This window comes from Capricornis sumatraensis, chromosome 1 (assembly GCF_032405125.1).
Source record: "Capricornis sumatraensis isolate serow.1 chromosome 1, serow.2, whole genome shotgun sequence".
NCBI lineage: Eukaryota > Metazoa > Chordata > Mammalia > Artiodactyla > Bovidae > Capricornis > Capricornis sumatraensis.
Window position 1 is genome coordinate 23,805,892 of NC_091069.1, and position 15,838 is coordinate 23,821,729.

At 38.8% G+C, this 15,838-nt stretch overlaps 1 protein-coding gene across 1 annotated transcript in view; it reads right to left on the reverse strand.

Annotated features, from left to right (window-relative positions):
• Positions 1 to 15,838, reverse strand: part of NBAS (NBAS subunit of NRZ tethering complex) — a 335,202-nt gene that overhangs the window by 254,728 nt on the left and 64,636 nt on the right. Inside the window, exons 11-12 of the mRNA XM_068975288.1 lie at positions 7,771 to 7,839; positions 1,293 to 1,421 (exon numbers count right to left, since the gene is read on the reverse strand). Coding sequence (XP_068831389.1) covers positions 1,293 to 1,421; positions 7,771 to 7,839 — 198 coding nt within the window. The remainder of the gene's footprint in view (positions 1 to 1,292; positions 1,422 to 7,770; positions 7,840 to 15,838) is intronic.

A 15,838-nucleotide genomic window follows, 5' to 3' on the forward strand; every position in this document is an offset into this window, starting at 1 on the left:
AATTATCTGATGAGCCCAGCTGAACATATTAAACAAAGTTTTAGGAGCTGATCCACTTCACTTCTAGAGAGAAGATACAAGTCAACTTAGCTCTCATTTCACAAGATACAGAAAGAATGTCCCTGTATTCGGTCACTGAGGTTGAAAACTGAGGACGATCTCTTCTATTTAGAGCAAATTTAGATCCAGTGAGTGAGAGTGGCTGAGATGTGGAGATCAAATTAAATTCAACACAAGGAGGAATTAGGGAGGGAAAAAAATCTTCCTAAAATTGTTTCTAAGAGGAAAAAAACAGCAAAAACAAAGTCTGTGAAAGAGTATGAAAATGTAGAGACCCTTTCTCTTTCCCTCTAGTCTCAGAAATACAAAATGCTGTTTGCTCATTAAGAATTCTTTCAATGGTGCATTCTGATGAAATAAAATTCAAAAGAATGCTAATAGAAAGACCCTGATCTGTTCATATCTTTCAGGGAATATATTTCTATCCAGAATCACAAAACTATCACCAAAGCTGATAGCCGGATATTCCTCCAGGAAAGGGGCGTGCAGATACGAGGGAAGGAGAATCAAACACTCACAGGGCTGACATACAAAATGATCCTCAGAGGATTAAACCGTTCATAACAAGCTGCATGCACTTGAAAGCATTTTTCTTAAATCTTCATTCTATCACAACACATGGCATTAGACGAGCAGACCTCACCTGCTCATGCTGATTTTAGATTACAATAGATGTTGATTCTATCTGTTCCTAAATAACTCAATTGTTTACCTCTCAAACCCTGTCATTTCCAGACACTAAAAAGCTGAACAGTTCTATTTTTCTCTGTATTTTCTCTAACTGCCTTAGGAGTAAAGAGAACTCCCTTCAACCTGAAGGAAACCCAGGATTACTGGAACTACAAGATCTGGAAAGAAGGGGAACTCTTTTGAAGAAAATGACCTTTTGAGTCTTTGATATTAGCTCACTTTTGCTGAAAAATTAACATCTCCATTCTGTATTTGGGGAACGAGGAGGCAGGGGACATGCAGAGTTCAGTGGACAGAGGACACTCAGGATACAGTGTCCCATTCTGCAGATCAGTATCAGCAAGGAGTGCTGCTCTGTTTCTGATTTGTCCTGCTATTGTGATAATATTTTAAACAAAGGACAGCTTAGGAATGATCAGAATAAATAATAGCTGTGAGCCACATTTTAAATAAACGTAAAATATCACAAAAATGAAATCTGTGTTGCCAGTACTCGCCCTCACGCGAGAATCATTCTAGGAATAATCACAATCGAGACACACCTGCTCGTGTTGCGTCCACTCCCCCTGCTGCTTCAGAGACGGGATGGCCCAGATGCTGAGCTTTCCTGAGAAATGAATGGCTGCAAGGAGGGTCCCATCTGGAGAGAGGCTCATCTTGAAGATCCCATCCTAGACAACAATTATATTACAGTCATGTCAGAGCAAGGGACTTGTAGCCAATAGAAATAACTTCCCGAAATTAACACCGTTCTTCAGGGTTGCCGTGTCGTAAGTGGTCTCGCATAATTAAGGACTAGGACAGCTTCATAACATTATAAAGGTGCTCCAGAAAACAAAAAACAAGACTCCTGCCCAAAGGTTTTTTATAGTGTTATGATTTACATATAACATAAAATCCAAATAAGTGAGCATTATAAAAACATTCCTTTATATCACACATAGATTACTATGAGTTCTCAGTATCTTATGGGCTGATGTTGACAAAATTATGCATTTCTTGAATTTCATAATTTTTACAAGACTCTATATGAACACAATGCCTGAAATATTCTACACCGTGGACAAACCACAAATTCATGCTGTGAATGAGAAGCAGAGGAAGAGACGGAGGGGAGAAGCGTTCAAAGGGAATGAAAGATCGACTAGAGGAAAATGCATGCCTTAATTTAAGAAACACATTAGTTGGGTAAGATTTTTCATATCTGCTGGCAAATTATTCGATTTAAGGAATCTAAGTATTGCCACAAAACAGAGACACTTTGTAATATACTGACCTTAAATGGCCAAACCTGGGCTACACAGAGGAAGACTAGCCTTCCCAGTTCTATTTGCCCACATAATCTCAGTCCTTTCCCACGAGGACACCAGGTTTGCTCAGTTACCACAAGGGAAACCATCCCCAGCAGAGATGTTACCTACTGAACAACTACAACAGAACTGGAAGAATGGAAGAAATACTAATTGAAGACCTATTTCCCATTCAACCATTCATTAAGAACAGGCTCTAAGGCAGTCTCCCCACAAAAAATAAAACAGACCAGAAAATGGCAGTCCACAACCATATTTCTCCTGCACATTTAGAAAAGCTGGCAACACAGGGCCCAAAGGGCATAATCGGCTGGAATTAGGTAGTAGTTACCCTCTTGGAAGGGTCATGAGCTTTCCAGCTAGCCAAAACCCCCATTATTTTCTATTATGGCCCCAAGATTAAGGCTGAAAGCTGCAGAACTGAAAAGTAACAATGACTATACCAAAAAAAAACAGAATTTACAATGGACTTGATTCACCATTATTATCTACCTGGCCTCTGCAGACAGAGTTTAAGTGCTGGGGTCTAAAATAACTAGGCACACTGGCCATCAAAACCAAGGAGAGCAATTTCTGGAAGTGAGGGACACTGCTGGATGAGGGAACAGACAAAATTTGCATACTCTAATCTCCTCACTGAAGACTAAAATCACTTTAATGGGATATAACAGTTCTATTCCAGATTGTCATAATGAAATGTAAGAAATTAAAATACAAATGCTTGAGAAGGAGAAGCAAGGCAAACAAAAACACATCCAGCAAAAATCTGCATCTACCACATCTCTTCCTCTGTGATGGAGATGGAACAATCAGTAGAAGATGAAAGTGAACGTGAAGTCGCTCAGTCGTGTCCAACTCTTTGCAGCCCCACGAGATTTTCCAGGCAAGAATACTGGAATGGGTTGCCATTTCCTTGTCTAGGGAATTCCTCCTGATCCAGGGATCAAACCTGGGTCTCCAAAACTGGAGGCAGACTCTATCGTCTGAGCCACCAGGGAAGCCCCAACAAGTAGAAGATGAAGGACCTGGCATCTTCCCCTCACAACTCTATGTCAACTAGCTCCGTGGTTCTGCACAAGACGGGCCTCTGAAGCACTGATCTGTGTTAATGAAAAGAACTTTCTACCCATTCTTCAGAGTTTACAGATGAAGAAACTGAAGACCTGAAGTGTGACAACACTTGCCCAAGATCATCATTCTATATAAACAGCAGGACCTGAACCACATGCAAAGTCTCCCCTCCAGCTCCACGTGCCCTGACGGCACCACGATCACTGCCCTCACCTAGGCCACGGCCTTTCTAATAGTGACAGGCATGCTCCTCAGTAGAAATTATGATCAAGTATACTTCATTGCTTCAGCACGTGAACAATTAGTCAGGTCCTGACTGTGCTCTGTATGGCAACATGCAGGAACTCCATTAAACAACTCCACTAAAAGTGCTTTGAGGGAGAGAGGTGGGAGGGGGGTTCAGGATGGGGAACACATGTACACCCATGGCTGATTCATGTCAATGGTGGCAAAAACCACCACAATATTGTAAAGTAATTAACCTCCAATTAAAATAAATTAATTAATTTTTAAAAAGTGTTTTGAAAGCAAGTAGGAAGTTTATAAAAACACACATACACACACCAAAAAAAAAAAAAAAAACTAAGCCAAAAAATGTACACTGAACAATGTGAATAACTTAACAGCAGCATTATGACCAGGGAAATAATGAACGAATACGTTAAACATCCTTCTGTTTTCATCCCTCCCTCCCTTCCATCCTTCCTGCACACTTAAGCAATAAATATATTCACTGAAATGTCCCCACTGGCTTTTTTTTCTGGATGCCCTTAGTTTCCTTTTATGCCATGACATCCACACTGCAAAAGTACCACTCCCTTCCATGAGCATTTTGTTGCACTCACACACACAAAAGCTGAAACTGCAGTATAATAAATACCCATGGGTCCAACAACCATCTTAAACAAACATCAATATTTCAAGCTTGTCTCACATGTCATTCCCCAATCACCACAATGCCACTGGGGACTTCTGTCCCCTGGAGGAGTTTAAAGAAAATCTCAGGCATTACACCCATACACATATAATACACATTAAATGTTTGTTTCTTTCATGTCTCAAGTTATCTGTTTAATTTCCATAAACATGCACAGTAAGAAGACATGTTTATTAATAGGAACTGAATTGTAGCCCGCAAAAGATAGATAAGTCACCTGTATTACTTAAGAAATACGGTGATTTCCTTCTAAAGTATAAACTCTGCTTTTTATTTGTAGAAAGTTTTCTGAGTGTCTACAGCATGCAGCGTATTTCTGGACCAGAACATAATTTACTATCCTGCCAGTAACTGCAACACAAGATGCAAAGCCACAGTTAGAAAATCCATGCTGAATTCTGCGAGCAGAGTGTGCAGTACTCAGAAACCTAAGCAGAGTCTGCAGTATGCAGAAACCGCAAAGTCTGTTGGTTGGCAAAGAAGAGAATTCAGCAGTATGTGCCCTGGAAATAGGAGGAAATGGCTTTTCAACCAACTGTACACCACAAAAAAAGTAAACCTCAAACATTCAAACCCTGCCTATTGTATTAAGATTTGTCAGCTTATGCGAATAACAATCTTGTTCTCTTCTCCATCAAAATTAAGTTGTTGTAAAGGCCACAAAATTTAGATATAACTGGTTTTCACTTTGGTTAAAATATATGTGTGAATTTCTTTCACAGTCCTCAAATATGAATGCCATTTTCATTTTAATCATCAACAGCTGGAATGTTGGTCAATAATATGTAACTTACCACTTTTATCCAATGTGGTACAAAAAAAGTCCTAGCCAGAGCAATTAGGCAAGAAAAAGAATTAAAAGGCATACAATTCACAAAGGAAGAAGTAAAATTGGCTCGGTTTGCAGATCACATGATATTATATATAGAAAAGACTCTATCAAAAACCTGTTAGAATAAATAAATTTATAAAATTGCAAGATAAAAAATCAACATACAATTTCTATACAGTAAGAGCAAACTATCAGTAAGAGAAATTAAGAAAACAATCGCATTAACATCAAAACCAGTAAAATATTTAGGAATAAATTTAAACAAGAGAGTAAGAGACATATACACTGAAAGCCATAAAACATTAATAAAAGAACATGAAGAAGGCACAAATTAAAGAAATTCCATGTTCACGGATTGGAAAAATTACTATTGTTAAAATGTCCATACTACCCAAAGTAATCTATAGATTCAATGCAATCTCTGTCAAAATTACAAAGGCATTATTTACAGAGATAGAAAAAATTATCCTGAAATTTGTATGGTACCACAAAATACCCAAGGAGTCAAAATAATCCTGACAAAGAAGAACAAAACTAGAGGCATCATACATCCAGGTTTAAATTACACTGCAAATAGTAATTAAACACATATGAAGCTGACATAAAAACAGATACACAGGGCAATGGAATAGAACAGAGAGGCCAGAACTAAACTCAAGCATATATGGTCCATTAACTTACAACAAAGGAGCCAAGAATACACAATGGGGAAAACAGTCTCATCAATAAATGATACTGGAAAAACTGGACAGCCACATGCAAAAGAATGAAAGCAGATCCCTATTTTATATATAAATTAATATATAAAGAATTAATTATATTAATCTTTATTCTTCAACATGGAATATTATTCATCTTTTTTAAAGGAAGGAAATCCTGTCATTTGCAAAAAACATGAATGAGACTGGACTGCATTTTGCTAAGTGAAATAAGCCAGATTAAAAAAAGGCAAACACTATGTTGTATCACTTACACACAGAATCTATAAAGACAATCATAAGTCAAAATCATAAACACAGTGAATAGAAAAAGTGTTTGCCTACCAGGGGCTGGGGACTGGAGGAAAGGCAGAAGTTGATAAAGTTGTATAATCTTTCAGTTATAAGATGAATAAAGTCTGAGGACCTAATGTATAACACTGATAGCTACAGGTGATAACACTGTATTGTATAATTGAAATTTGTTGAGGGTAGGATTTAAGTGTAACAGAGACACAAAAAGTAAATATGTGAGGTGATACATGTATTAATTAAGTCAGTGGCAGAAGATATTCTCACAATGTATATGTACCTGTATCAAATCATCAATTTAACTGTCTTACAATTTCATTTGTCAATTATCTCTCAATAAAGGTGAGGAAAAGAAAAACAGTGACTATCACTTACCACTTGCTTCAGTTTACTCCATGAGGTTCTAACTTCGAAGGCGGTCTAGCAAATTAATTACTTGGTAAGTGATTATCAAGGGGTAGAAGTATCGCAAGAGGATTTACAAGGACATTTCTGCACAGTATACTGTCTTCGTACATTAATAATTCATTAATGGCCCTTTTAATTAACTTCACTGTCAATTTTCCTATTTACCCCTTCCCATCTTAAACTGCTCCCTAAAATTCTTTAAAAGATATTTTCCTCTTACTTCACTGATTCTCTTGTGTAACAATGTGATACTAACAAAATGCTACTGAAGTAATGTGAACATTATTTTAACTTCTACTTCTCACTTACATTAAATCATTAGCTCAAATGTCCATTTGATCTTGTGTTAATTAAAAACACTAATTAAAGTCTTCTACAACTTGCAGCAATATTTGGAGTAGGAACGGTCTTCTCTCAAACGCTGCAGTAAAACTTTTCAACTGTCCATCCTAAGAGACTTTTTTCAGTGTTAAATATCAGATCTTTGTATGTACACTAAATTGTCTCACTTTTTTCAGCTGTTTATCATCTATACAGAGCAATCAAAAGTAAGTGATTTCCAATTTTATTATACCTTTCACACAGACAAGCTATATTCAAATCAAAGGACTGAATTCTATCACATGCATTCAAAATGTTCTAAATTATTACATACGCTTAAAGAAAAAAAAACTCAGCTCTATAAAAGGTGAATTTGTAAGCACTGCTCTTCCAACACTCAACATTTATTGAATATTACATATTTAGTAATACATAGTACATGCCAGGCACTGTTTTATACTCTGGGGAACCTGCAGTGAACAAAACAAACATAAATCCCTGCCCTCAAAGAGTTCAGCAGATAGTTGAACCCACTGTAGTTTAGAAGTCTGACTCAAAAAAGTAATGCTCTCAGGAACTAATATGGTCACAGAAAGAACAACACAGGCAACACAGTAAATGAGAAAGAATAAAGTACATGGCAGAGGCCAAGGCATTTAGCCTTTCATATAGCTCTTCATCTGCAAGATAAAGACAAACTCCATGAAATGGCCAAAGAGAACGCTAACTGGAAAACTAATGCAAGGGAAGGAATATTTTAAAATCAACAAATAAAAAGTATATATTATGGACAAGGATACAAAATTCCCAAGTAAGATAAAATAAGAAGATTCAAAGATATATAATGCTTCCAGGAGACTTCTTTGGGCTATATTTCCAGACCCAAGAGGACTAGGTTCATTCTTGAAATTTTCTTTTAGTTTTCCTTATTGAGATAAGAATGACATACATAGTAAAATTACACAAATCTTCAGTGAACAGCTTCATGAATTCTTATTAATGCATACACCCATATAGTGTATAATTAGGAGCAAATTCAGGTGAAAATCTATCATGCTCAAGGTTCACTCAACTTTGTCCTTAAGTGGACTTTGGTGAGAATGTTTTCTAAGTTAAGCCAATCTGCATTACCTGTTCTTGTCCCTGGCGACTGTAAAACTTGCCACTTAACATCCTTAAAAATCCCAGTGTCTTTGGTACCTACAAAATAAACACACATCATACAATTAAAGATCAATGGAACACTTCCTCATTGTACAAAGTCCTCTCATCATGCAATGAAAACTACAGCATATCTAGTATTTTACGAAATGGTAAAGAAAAGCAGTCAGTATCAGAAATCTTGGTGAGATTTTGTTTTTGTTTGGGAAAAAATCGACCAAGTGACAAATCTTACAAAATAAAGTCATAATCAAATTTTTAAAATATATACATAAGTCTAATACAATCTATGCAAATTAGAATCTAATGAGCAGCTCTTCTCAAATGAGACTGTCCCAGGTTGCCAATAGAAACTTCATTCATGACGAAATTGATCCTGTTCTTGGAAAATACCAGAATAAAATCATTTAGAAACAAGTATTTGAAATAATATAACACAGGCTATTTTTGTCTCTAGATTTAAAAGCAAGAGATAGAGCTATAATATTTTAGAAATGGAAAATATGTATAACTAAAGTTGTGCAGAGAACCTGAAACACCTGTACACTGCTGGTGGGAACATAAAATAGCACAGCCACCGTGGAAGAGTCTGGCAGTGGTTCAAAAGGTTAAGCAGAATTATCCCATGACCCAGCAACTGCATCCTAAGTTTATACCCCAAAAAACTGAAAACAGGTGTTCAAATACTTGCCACAAATGTTCATAGTGACATTATTAATAACAGCCAAAATGTACAAACAACTCAAATGTCCACGAACTAAAGAATGGAGGATATCTATACAACAGAGTATTATTCAGTCCTAAAAAAGCAATGAAGTATTATTGATGCATTCTACAATTTGGATGAACATCAAAAATATGTTGCTAAATGAAAGACATCAGATATAAAATCTCATACTGTATGACTCTGTATGAAATTTTCAGCATAGGTAAATTCATGGAAACAGAAAGCAGATCGGTGATTGCCAGGAGCTGGGGAGAGGGGACTGTTTAATGGGACTGGCGTTTCCCTTCAGGGTGATGAAAATGCCCTGGACCTGGACAGTGGTGGAGGACACACAACACTGAATGTACCAAATGCCACTGAACTGTGCACTTTGAAATGCTTAGTGGCCAATTTTATGTTACATGAACTTCACTCTAAAAGGAAAAGGCAAACAGGGGAGCATGCTTGAGTTGAGGTTAAAATGTTCCTACCAGAACTTTTGAGTAGCTAAAAGACTTTACTGGTGGTCTAGCTCCACATTTCCTCCAAAAGCAATAAAAGGCAAGAAGGGAAAAAGAAATCCCCGTGAAATTTATTTCAGCTAAACTTGAAGAAGATAAAAGATAACCCACACTTCAAAATCATTGTAGGCAGAAGGAGAAAACTCCCCATGTGTCATCTGCACTGCTCTTGCCAACCCCCACATTCCATCCACCTCAACCCAAGCCCACCATCAAGCTTGGTGATAAGCAAAACCAGACTGAAAAAAATAACTGCAGGGTCCAGAAGCACAGATGAGACAAGCTAGCATAGGGGTCTAAGGTCTATCTAAAACCACCACCTAAAGTCACGGTCCAAGAAAACTTTCCAGAAATGAAAACAGATCTAATCTATACATTGAAAGCATGAACAGGTACCTGGAGAAATTAACCCAGAAAAATCACCTCCAAGAAATAGTCCAGGAAGTCTATTAGATTCCAAAGTGAAAGTTGCTGTCGTGTGTGACTCTTTGTGACCCCATGGACTACACAGTCCATGAAATATAAATATTCAGGTCAGAATACTGGAGTGGGAAGCCTTTCCCTTCTCCGGAGATCTTCCAAACCCAGGTCTCCTGCACTGCAGGCAGATTCTTTACCAGTTGAGCTACCAGGGAACCCCAAGAATATTGGAGTAGGTAGCCTATCCCTCTTCCAGCAGATCCTGCCAACCCAGGAATCAAACCAGGGTCTCCTACATTGCAGGCGGATTCTTTTTTTGTTTGTTTGTTTGTTTGTTTGTTTCAGTTTTCTATTGCAGGCGGATTCTTTACCAAGCAAAGATACAGAAATTCTCAAAGCCTCCCAACAAAATGGCCAAATAATACACAAAGGGAAGATAATCTGACTCACATCAACTTTTCAAATTTCGCACCCAAAGCAAAGCCAACAATAGAGCAGTATTTTATTAAGTTCAATGAAAGAACAAGCAAACCTAAGGTCTTATATCCAGGCCTTCAAATATTCATGCTATGAAAAACAATTCCAAACACACAAGAACCTAAGAAACTCTTCATCTATGAGACCCTCTCAAAACATCGATCAAAGGATAATTTCATCCAACCAAGAGGTAACTGGGAAAACTCCAAAGTGGAAATGAGCATTTTAAAATATATAAATGAACACCTATGACTAAAGAAAAATGAGGACAAGGGCTGAAGCTAAACGTATAAATACTGTGTATTTTGACAAAATAATAGAAATAAACAGGAAAAGGAGAAGAAAGGAGAGGGGAAGGGGAAAATAAAATCAAATAACTGATATTATAAGTAGTTAGAACTGAAGAATACCAATCAACTAGTAAAATATTGGAGGGTATTGATACCAGTAACACAATTTCAGTGACATCATGGAGGTAAAGTCCCATCCAGGTAAATTCAAGAGAGAACAGAAAAAGAGGAAACTGATCAAGTATAGAAGACTCATGAAAAAAAGAAACGGGCTGGCAGCAGGGTTTAGTAGGGTCTAAGTGCCCTAAACTAAGAAGGTTTTACAATGGGAAAAATAAATGCACACCGCTTGCTGATAAACCTAACTGGCAGCAAGATTCATGATTTGGAAAAATGTCCTTCAATAAGAAAGAGTGTGAGATCCAGTGGACAGAGCTGCTAGCCTTGGCTGGTCCAAGCACAGCTCATCTGTAATAACAAGAGAAAAATTACAAAGCTGAAGTGTTGATGGAGGCTCTTTATGAAAATATTCTGATTACTTCTATTTTCTCAGAGAAATAGGATATCAAACAGCCTGTATTCTTTTCACAGCAACATCCCATCCTAAAGGGGCAGCAGCATCAGCTACAAAAAAATAATTTGGTTCCTTTTTTATACACTTTTCCAAGATTCCCACCTTAAAATACAAGTAGACAATAATGAACACTGTAGAACATTTTATTGTTTATCATCTCATTTGAACCAGACAAGAGTTGTAAGACACGAGCAGTAGTGCTGAGCTAGGATTCCAACTCCAGCCTTCGGACTCCTGAGCCCAGACTCCTCTCTCCCCTCCCCAGTGACTGGACTCCCCCAGTATCTGCTACAGCTTCTTGCCCACATCTGGGCACACAGCTGTATCCTCCAGTCCAGTAAACAAACCCCTTGAGGGCTGCTACCTTGATGTTCTGATACTTGCAGCAGTGAATCGATGTTGAACAAATGAATAAATAAAACTCTCACACAGATGACACCGACATTAATTTGGAAATGCTGGTCAAAGGATCTACTGAATTTTGCATAGCCTCTTTTACAACCTAGCAGCCTTGAGAGAGACGAGAATATACTTGTCAGCAGCACTTTTTCTGTCAATAGCCACCCCGACACAATAGCAGCCTTAAACAAACAATAAGTGGTTAGATGCGAACAATATCTGCCACCTGACAAGAGGAACTAATCCTATAGCTTGAAATTACTTTGAGGGAGGGGACGGCTACGCAGAATGATTGCGAGTTTAGCTGCAGGACACATTTAAAAGGCACTAACGTAATTAAAATACACTCGCAGCATTTCAAGAAGTTTATCATACAGCGGAGCCCTCAATTTGCAATTCAATATTTCCCCCCACTTATTCTGTCAGTGCACAAGCAATTTTCTTTTAAGAGACTCCAATATTGAAGCTTCAGGCCAGAGAAGGAAGGATCATACATAGCAGAGCAGATTCCTATACTTCAGGGAGGAGCAAAGTGAAAGCACAGAGAATTCAAAGAAGCCACAGTGAGAAAAGGCTTCGTAGTACGTGACAGTTCTTCATGCCTCCCCTGTCCCAGGCTCTGTAATAAATACACTTGGTGACACCCCGCTGAAACAGCCCTTCACAGTTAGCCAACTTTGCTCATCTCATATCCTCCACACTCACCTATTCCTTCTTTTCTTCCCCTCAACCTTAAACATTTTGACAAAGTTTATAGTTACTGAAAAGGTGAAATGACTACACAATGAAATACCAAATATACCTTTTACCTGAGTTGACCAATTAACATTTCACCATGACTGCATTTTCTGTATGCATATGTACACTTTTTAAAAAATTATTTCTTGAGTGAACCATTTAAAAATAAGCTGCAGGGACACCCCTGGTGGTCCAGTGATTAGAACTCAGTGCTTTCACTTTCATTGCCGTGGTCTGGGTTCAATCCCTGGTTAGAAATTAAAATCCGGGAAGCCTCATGGCACAGTCAGTTAAAAAAAAAAAAAAAAGTCCCTAAGCTGTAGGGACTTCCCTGGCAGTCCAGTGGTTGGGATTTCACCTTTCAAGGCAGGGAGTTTAATCTCCTGGTTGAGAGGGCTAAGATCCTACATGCCTTGCGGCCAAAAACCAACATTGTGCAACAGAAGCAATACTGTAACAAATTCAATACAGGTTTTTAAAAAAATAAGCCGCAGACTTACAGTCAAGAGATAAAACTGTTCAAACTCTTTTCAGGATCTGCTCTGAAACATCTCACATATAAAACGACAAGCCGAGTGTGAAATCAGGGGTAGGAACACGACTAAATTATTATAAATATGAAGTACAACATCCAACTGCTATCTCATTCTTTCTTTAAATAAATTACTGGAGAATCATCACAGCGTGAATCTGATGGTGCCAATGAGAGGTATGTAATTTCGCACGGGGTGTGAGGAAAGTGCTAAACAGGAACTACCAGGCCTGGTGCCATCCCTGCCGCCCTATTTTTCAGTTGCCAAAATCTCCTAGGCCTTGGGCTCCTGATCTGTGAAATGTGGCTAATAAATACCCAAACTGAACTCCTTATTGGATCTTGCAGAGAAAATAAATGGGTGCTAGAGTGAGTAGAGTGATCATGAATGGAAGAAAAAGCACAAGGCACAGTACTATATGAACTGATCGACAAACATAAACAGCTTTAAAGTCTGGTGCCATCCTGAACTGGTAGTTGACCTAGTTAAAAAAAAAAAAAAAATTACTACCTTGTTGGGCTAAATGCACCATCACATATGTCAGCATATGCTAAAAACTAAACAGACAAACAAACAAATGGAGGCTACTATGACTGCTAAAGATTTCTCTTCAAAAGTACTTCTTCACTGGCTCTTCTTCAACCTTGAAACATTGAACCATTGTTGTAGAGAATTATTTTCAAATCATTATTTTGAGACAGAGATAATGGAACAAATACATTGATTTTGAGACAGAAATGGTAGACTGAGTACACTCACAGGACTAAGCATCACTTACGCCACGTTTCACTCCAGTCTCATGGTTTCTCCCCTCCCTAGAAAAATATGAATGCCCACCACATATCAGGCAACATGCTAAGCACAGGGTCCATAATTATGATCATACAGTTTATACAGAGAAACAAATACAAACCACAGACTGGCCACTATGGTAAAAGTGAAAGTCACTCAGTGGTGTCTGACTCTGCAACCCCAAGGACTACGCAGTCCATGGGATTCTCCAGGCCAGGATTCTCCATACTGGAGTGGGTAGCTGTTCCCTCCTCCAGGGGATCTTCCCACCCAGGGATCGAATCCAGGCCTCCCTCATTGCTGGCAGATTCTTTACCAGCTGAGCCACCAGGGGTCAATATGGTAGAAACAATTAATATTCACTCATCTCACATGCTAGTAAAGTAATGCTCAAAATTCTCGAAGCCAGGCTTCAGCAATACGTGAACCATGAACTCCCTGATGTTCAAGCTGGTTTTAGAAAAGGCAGAGGAACCAGAGATCAAATTGACAACATCTGCTGGATCATGGGAAAAGCAAGAAGAGTTCCAGAAAAACATCTATTTCTGCTTTATTGACTCTGCCAAAGCCTTTGACTGTGTGGATCACAAGAAACTGTGGAAAATTCTGAAAGAGATGGGAATACCAGACCATCTAACCTGCCTCTTGAGAAATCTGTATGCAGGTCAGGAAGCAACAGTTAGAACTGGACATGGAACAACAGACTGGTTCCAAATAGGAAAAGAAGTATTGTCACCCTGCTTATTTAACTTCTATGCAGAGTACATCATGAGAAACGCTGGACTGGAAGAAACACAAGCTGGAATCAAGATTGCCAAGAGAAATATCAACAGCCTCAGATATGCAGATGACACCACCCTTATGGCAGAAAGTGAAGAGGAGCTAAAAAGCCTCTTGATGAAAGTGAAAGAGGAGAGCGAAAAAGTTGGCTGAAAGCTCAACATTCAGAAAACGAAGATCATGGCATCTGGTCCCATCACTTCATGGAAAATAGATGGGGAAACATTGTCAGACTTTATTTTTTGGGGCTCCAAAATCACTGCAAATGGTGACTGCAGCCATGAAATTAAAAGACGCTTACTCCTTGGAAGAAAAGTTATGACCAACCTAGATAGTATATTCAAAAGCAGAGACATTACTTTGCCGACTAAGGTCCGTCTAGTCCAGGCTATGGTTTTTCCTGTGGTCATATATGGATGTGAGAGTTGGACTGTGAAGAAGGCTGAGCACTGAAGAATTGATGCTTTTGAACTGTGGTGTTGGAGAAGACTCTTGAGAGTCTCTTGTACTGCAAGGAGATCCAATCAGTCCATTCTGAAGGAGATCAACCCTGGGATTTCTTTGGAAGGAATGATGCTAAAGCTGAAGCTCCAGTACTTTGGCCACCTCATGCGAAGAGTTGACTCATTGGAAAAGACTCTGATGCTGGGAGGGATTGGGGGCAGGAGGAGAAAGAGACGACCGAGGATGAGATGGCTGGATGGCATCACCAACTTGATGGACGTGAGTCTGAGTGAATTCCAGGAGATGGTGATGGACAGAGAGGCCTGGCGTGCTGCGATTCATGGGGTCGCAAAGAGTCGGACACGACTGAGCGACTGAACTGAACTGAACTGAACTGAACGTCTAGGTTTTCTCTCCTTTCTGGACACAGAAAACTACTTCCCAGACCCTTTGAAGGTACATGATGAGGAGCTACATGATGAGTTACAGGAAGTGAACGATGAGCGGAAGTGATGTCACCTCTGGTGTGAGACAGTAAGAAGTCCCTCCTTTTACTCCTCTGCTTCCCCACCTAATGCCCTAAACTGAGACATTGGGCCCGGAAGAGTACCAGCCTCCACGGATCCTTTAATCATCACTTGGAACAAGCTTTCCATGAGGTCATGGTAACAACAGCAGACTTTGCCACAAATAAGGGATAGGCTTTCACAAGGTAAGTGACAAAAATGTCAGGATTTTTCATTTGTCTGCTTATGTGGCTAATTTTTATTATCACAGCAGAGTCGAACCTATACTAACTGCAGCACAAAGGAGTGACCGATAGGAAACAGAAGCTCAATAATAGAGTGAATAAATGAATAGGTACAGTGCTGATCAATATGTAACAAAACAGAAGAGCCAAGGCAGTTGAGAACTTGAACAGGGAACTCCTGCCAGATTTTGCACTCTCACTCTGCCACTTGCTAGCTGGCTGACCCAGCTAAATTTCACCTTCTTCAACAGACTTGGGCTACTAACAATACCTATCTCAAAGGGTTACTGAGAGTTAAATGAGCTACAACCTGTGAGAGTGCTCAGAACCGCTGCCAGAGCATCAAAGGACTTAATAAATGTCAAGGTCTAAAAAAGCAAATGGAAGTAACAGTACTGCTAAATCATTTTTCTCCATATCTGCAAATATTTTGACTAAAAATGAGACCAAGTTAAATAAAGCACGCTTTAGATAAATTTGATATTCGATAGAAGTCTTAAAATTTCACTTGTATTAAGTCATTTTCCTCATTTAAGGCAGATTGCTTCTTTCTCCATATATCTTGCAAAGGGCTTATCTAAGACCTTTAGATAAGGTCTAAATGAACAAAATG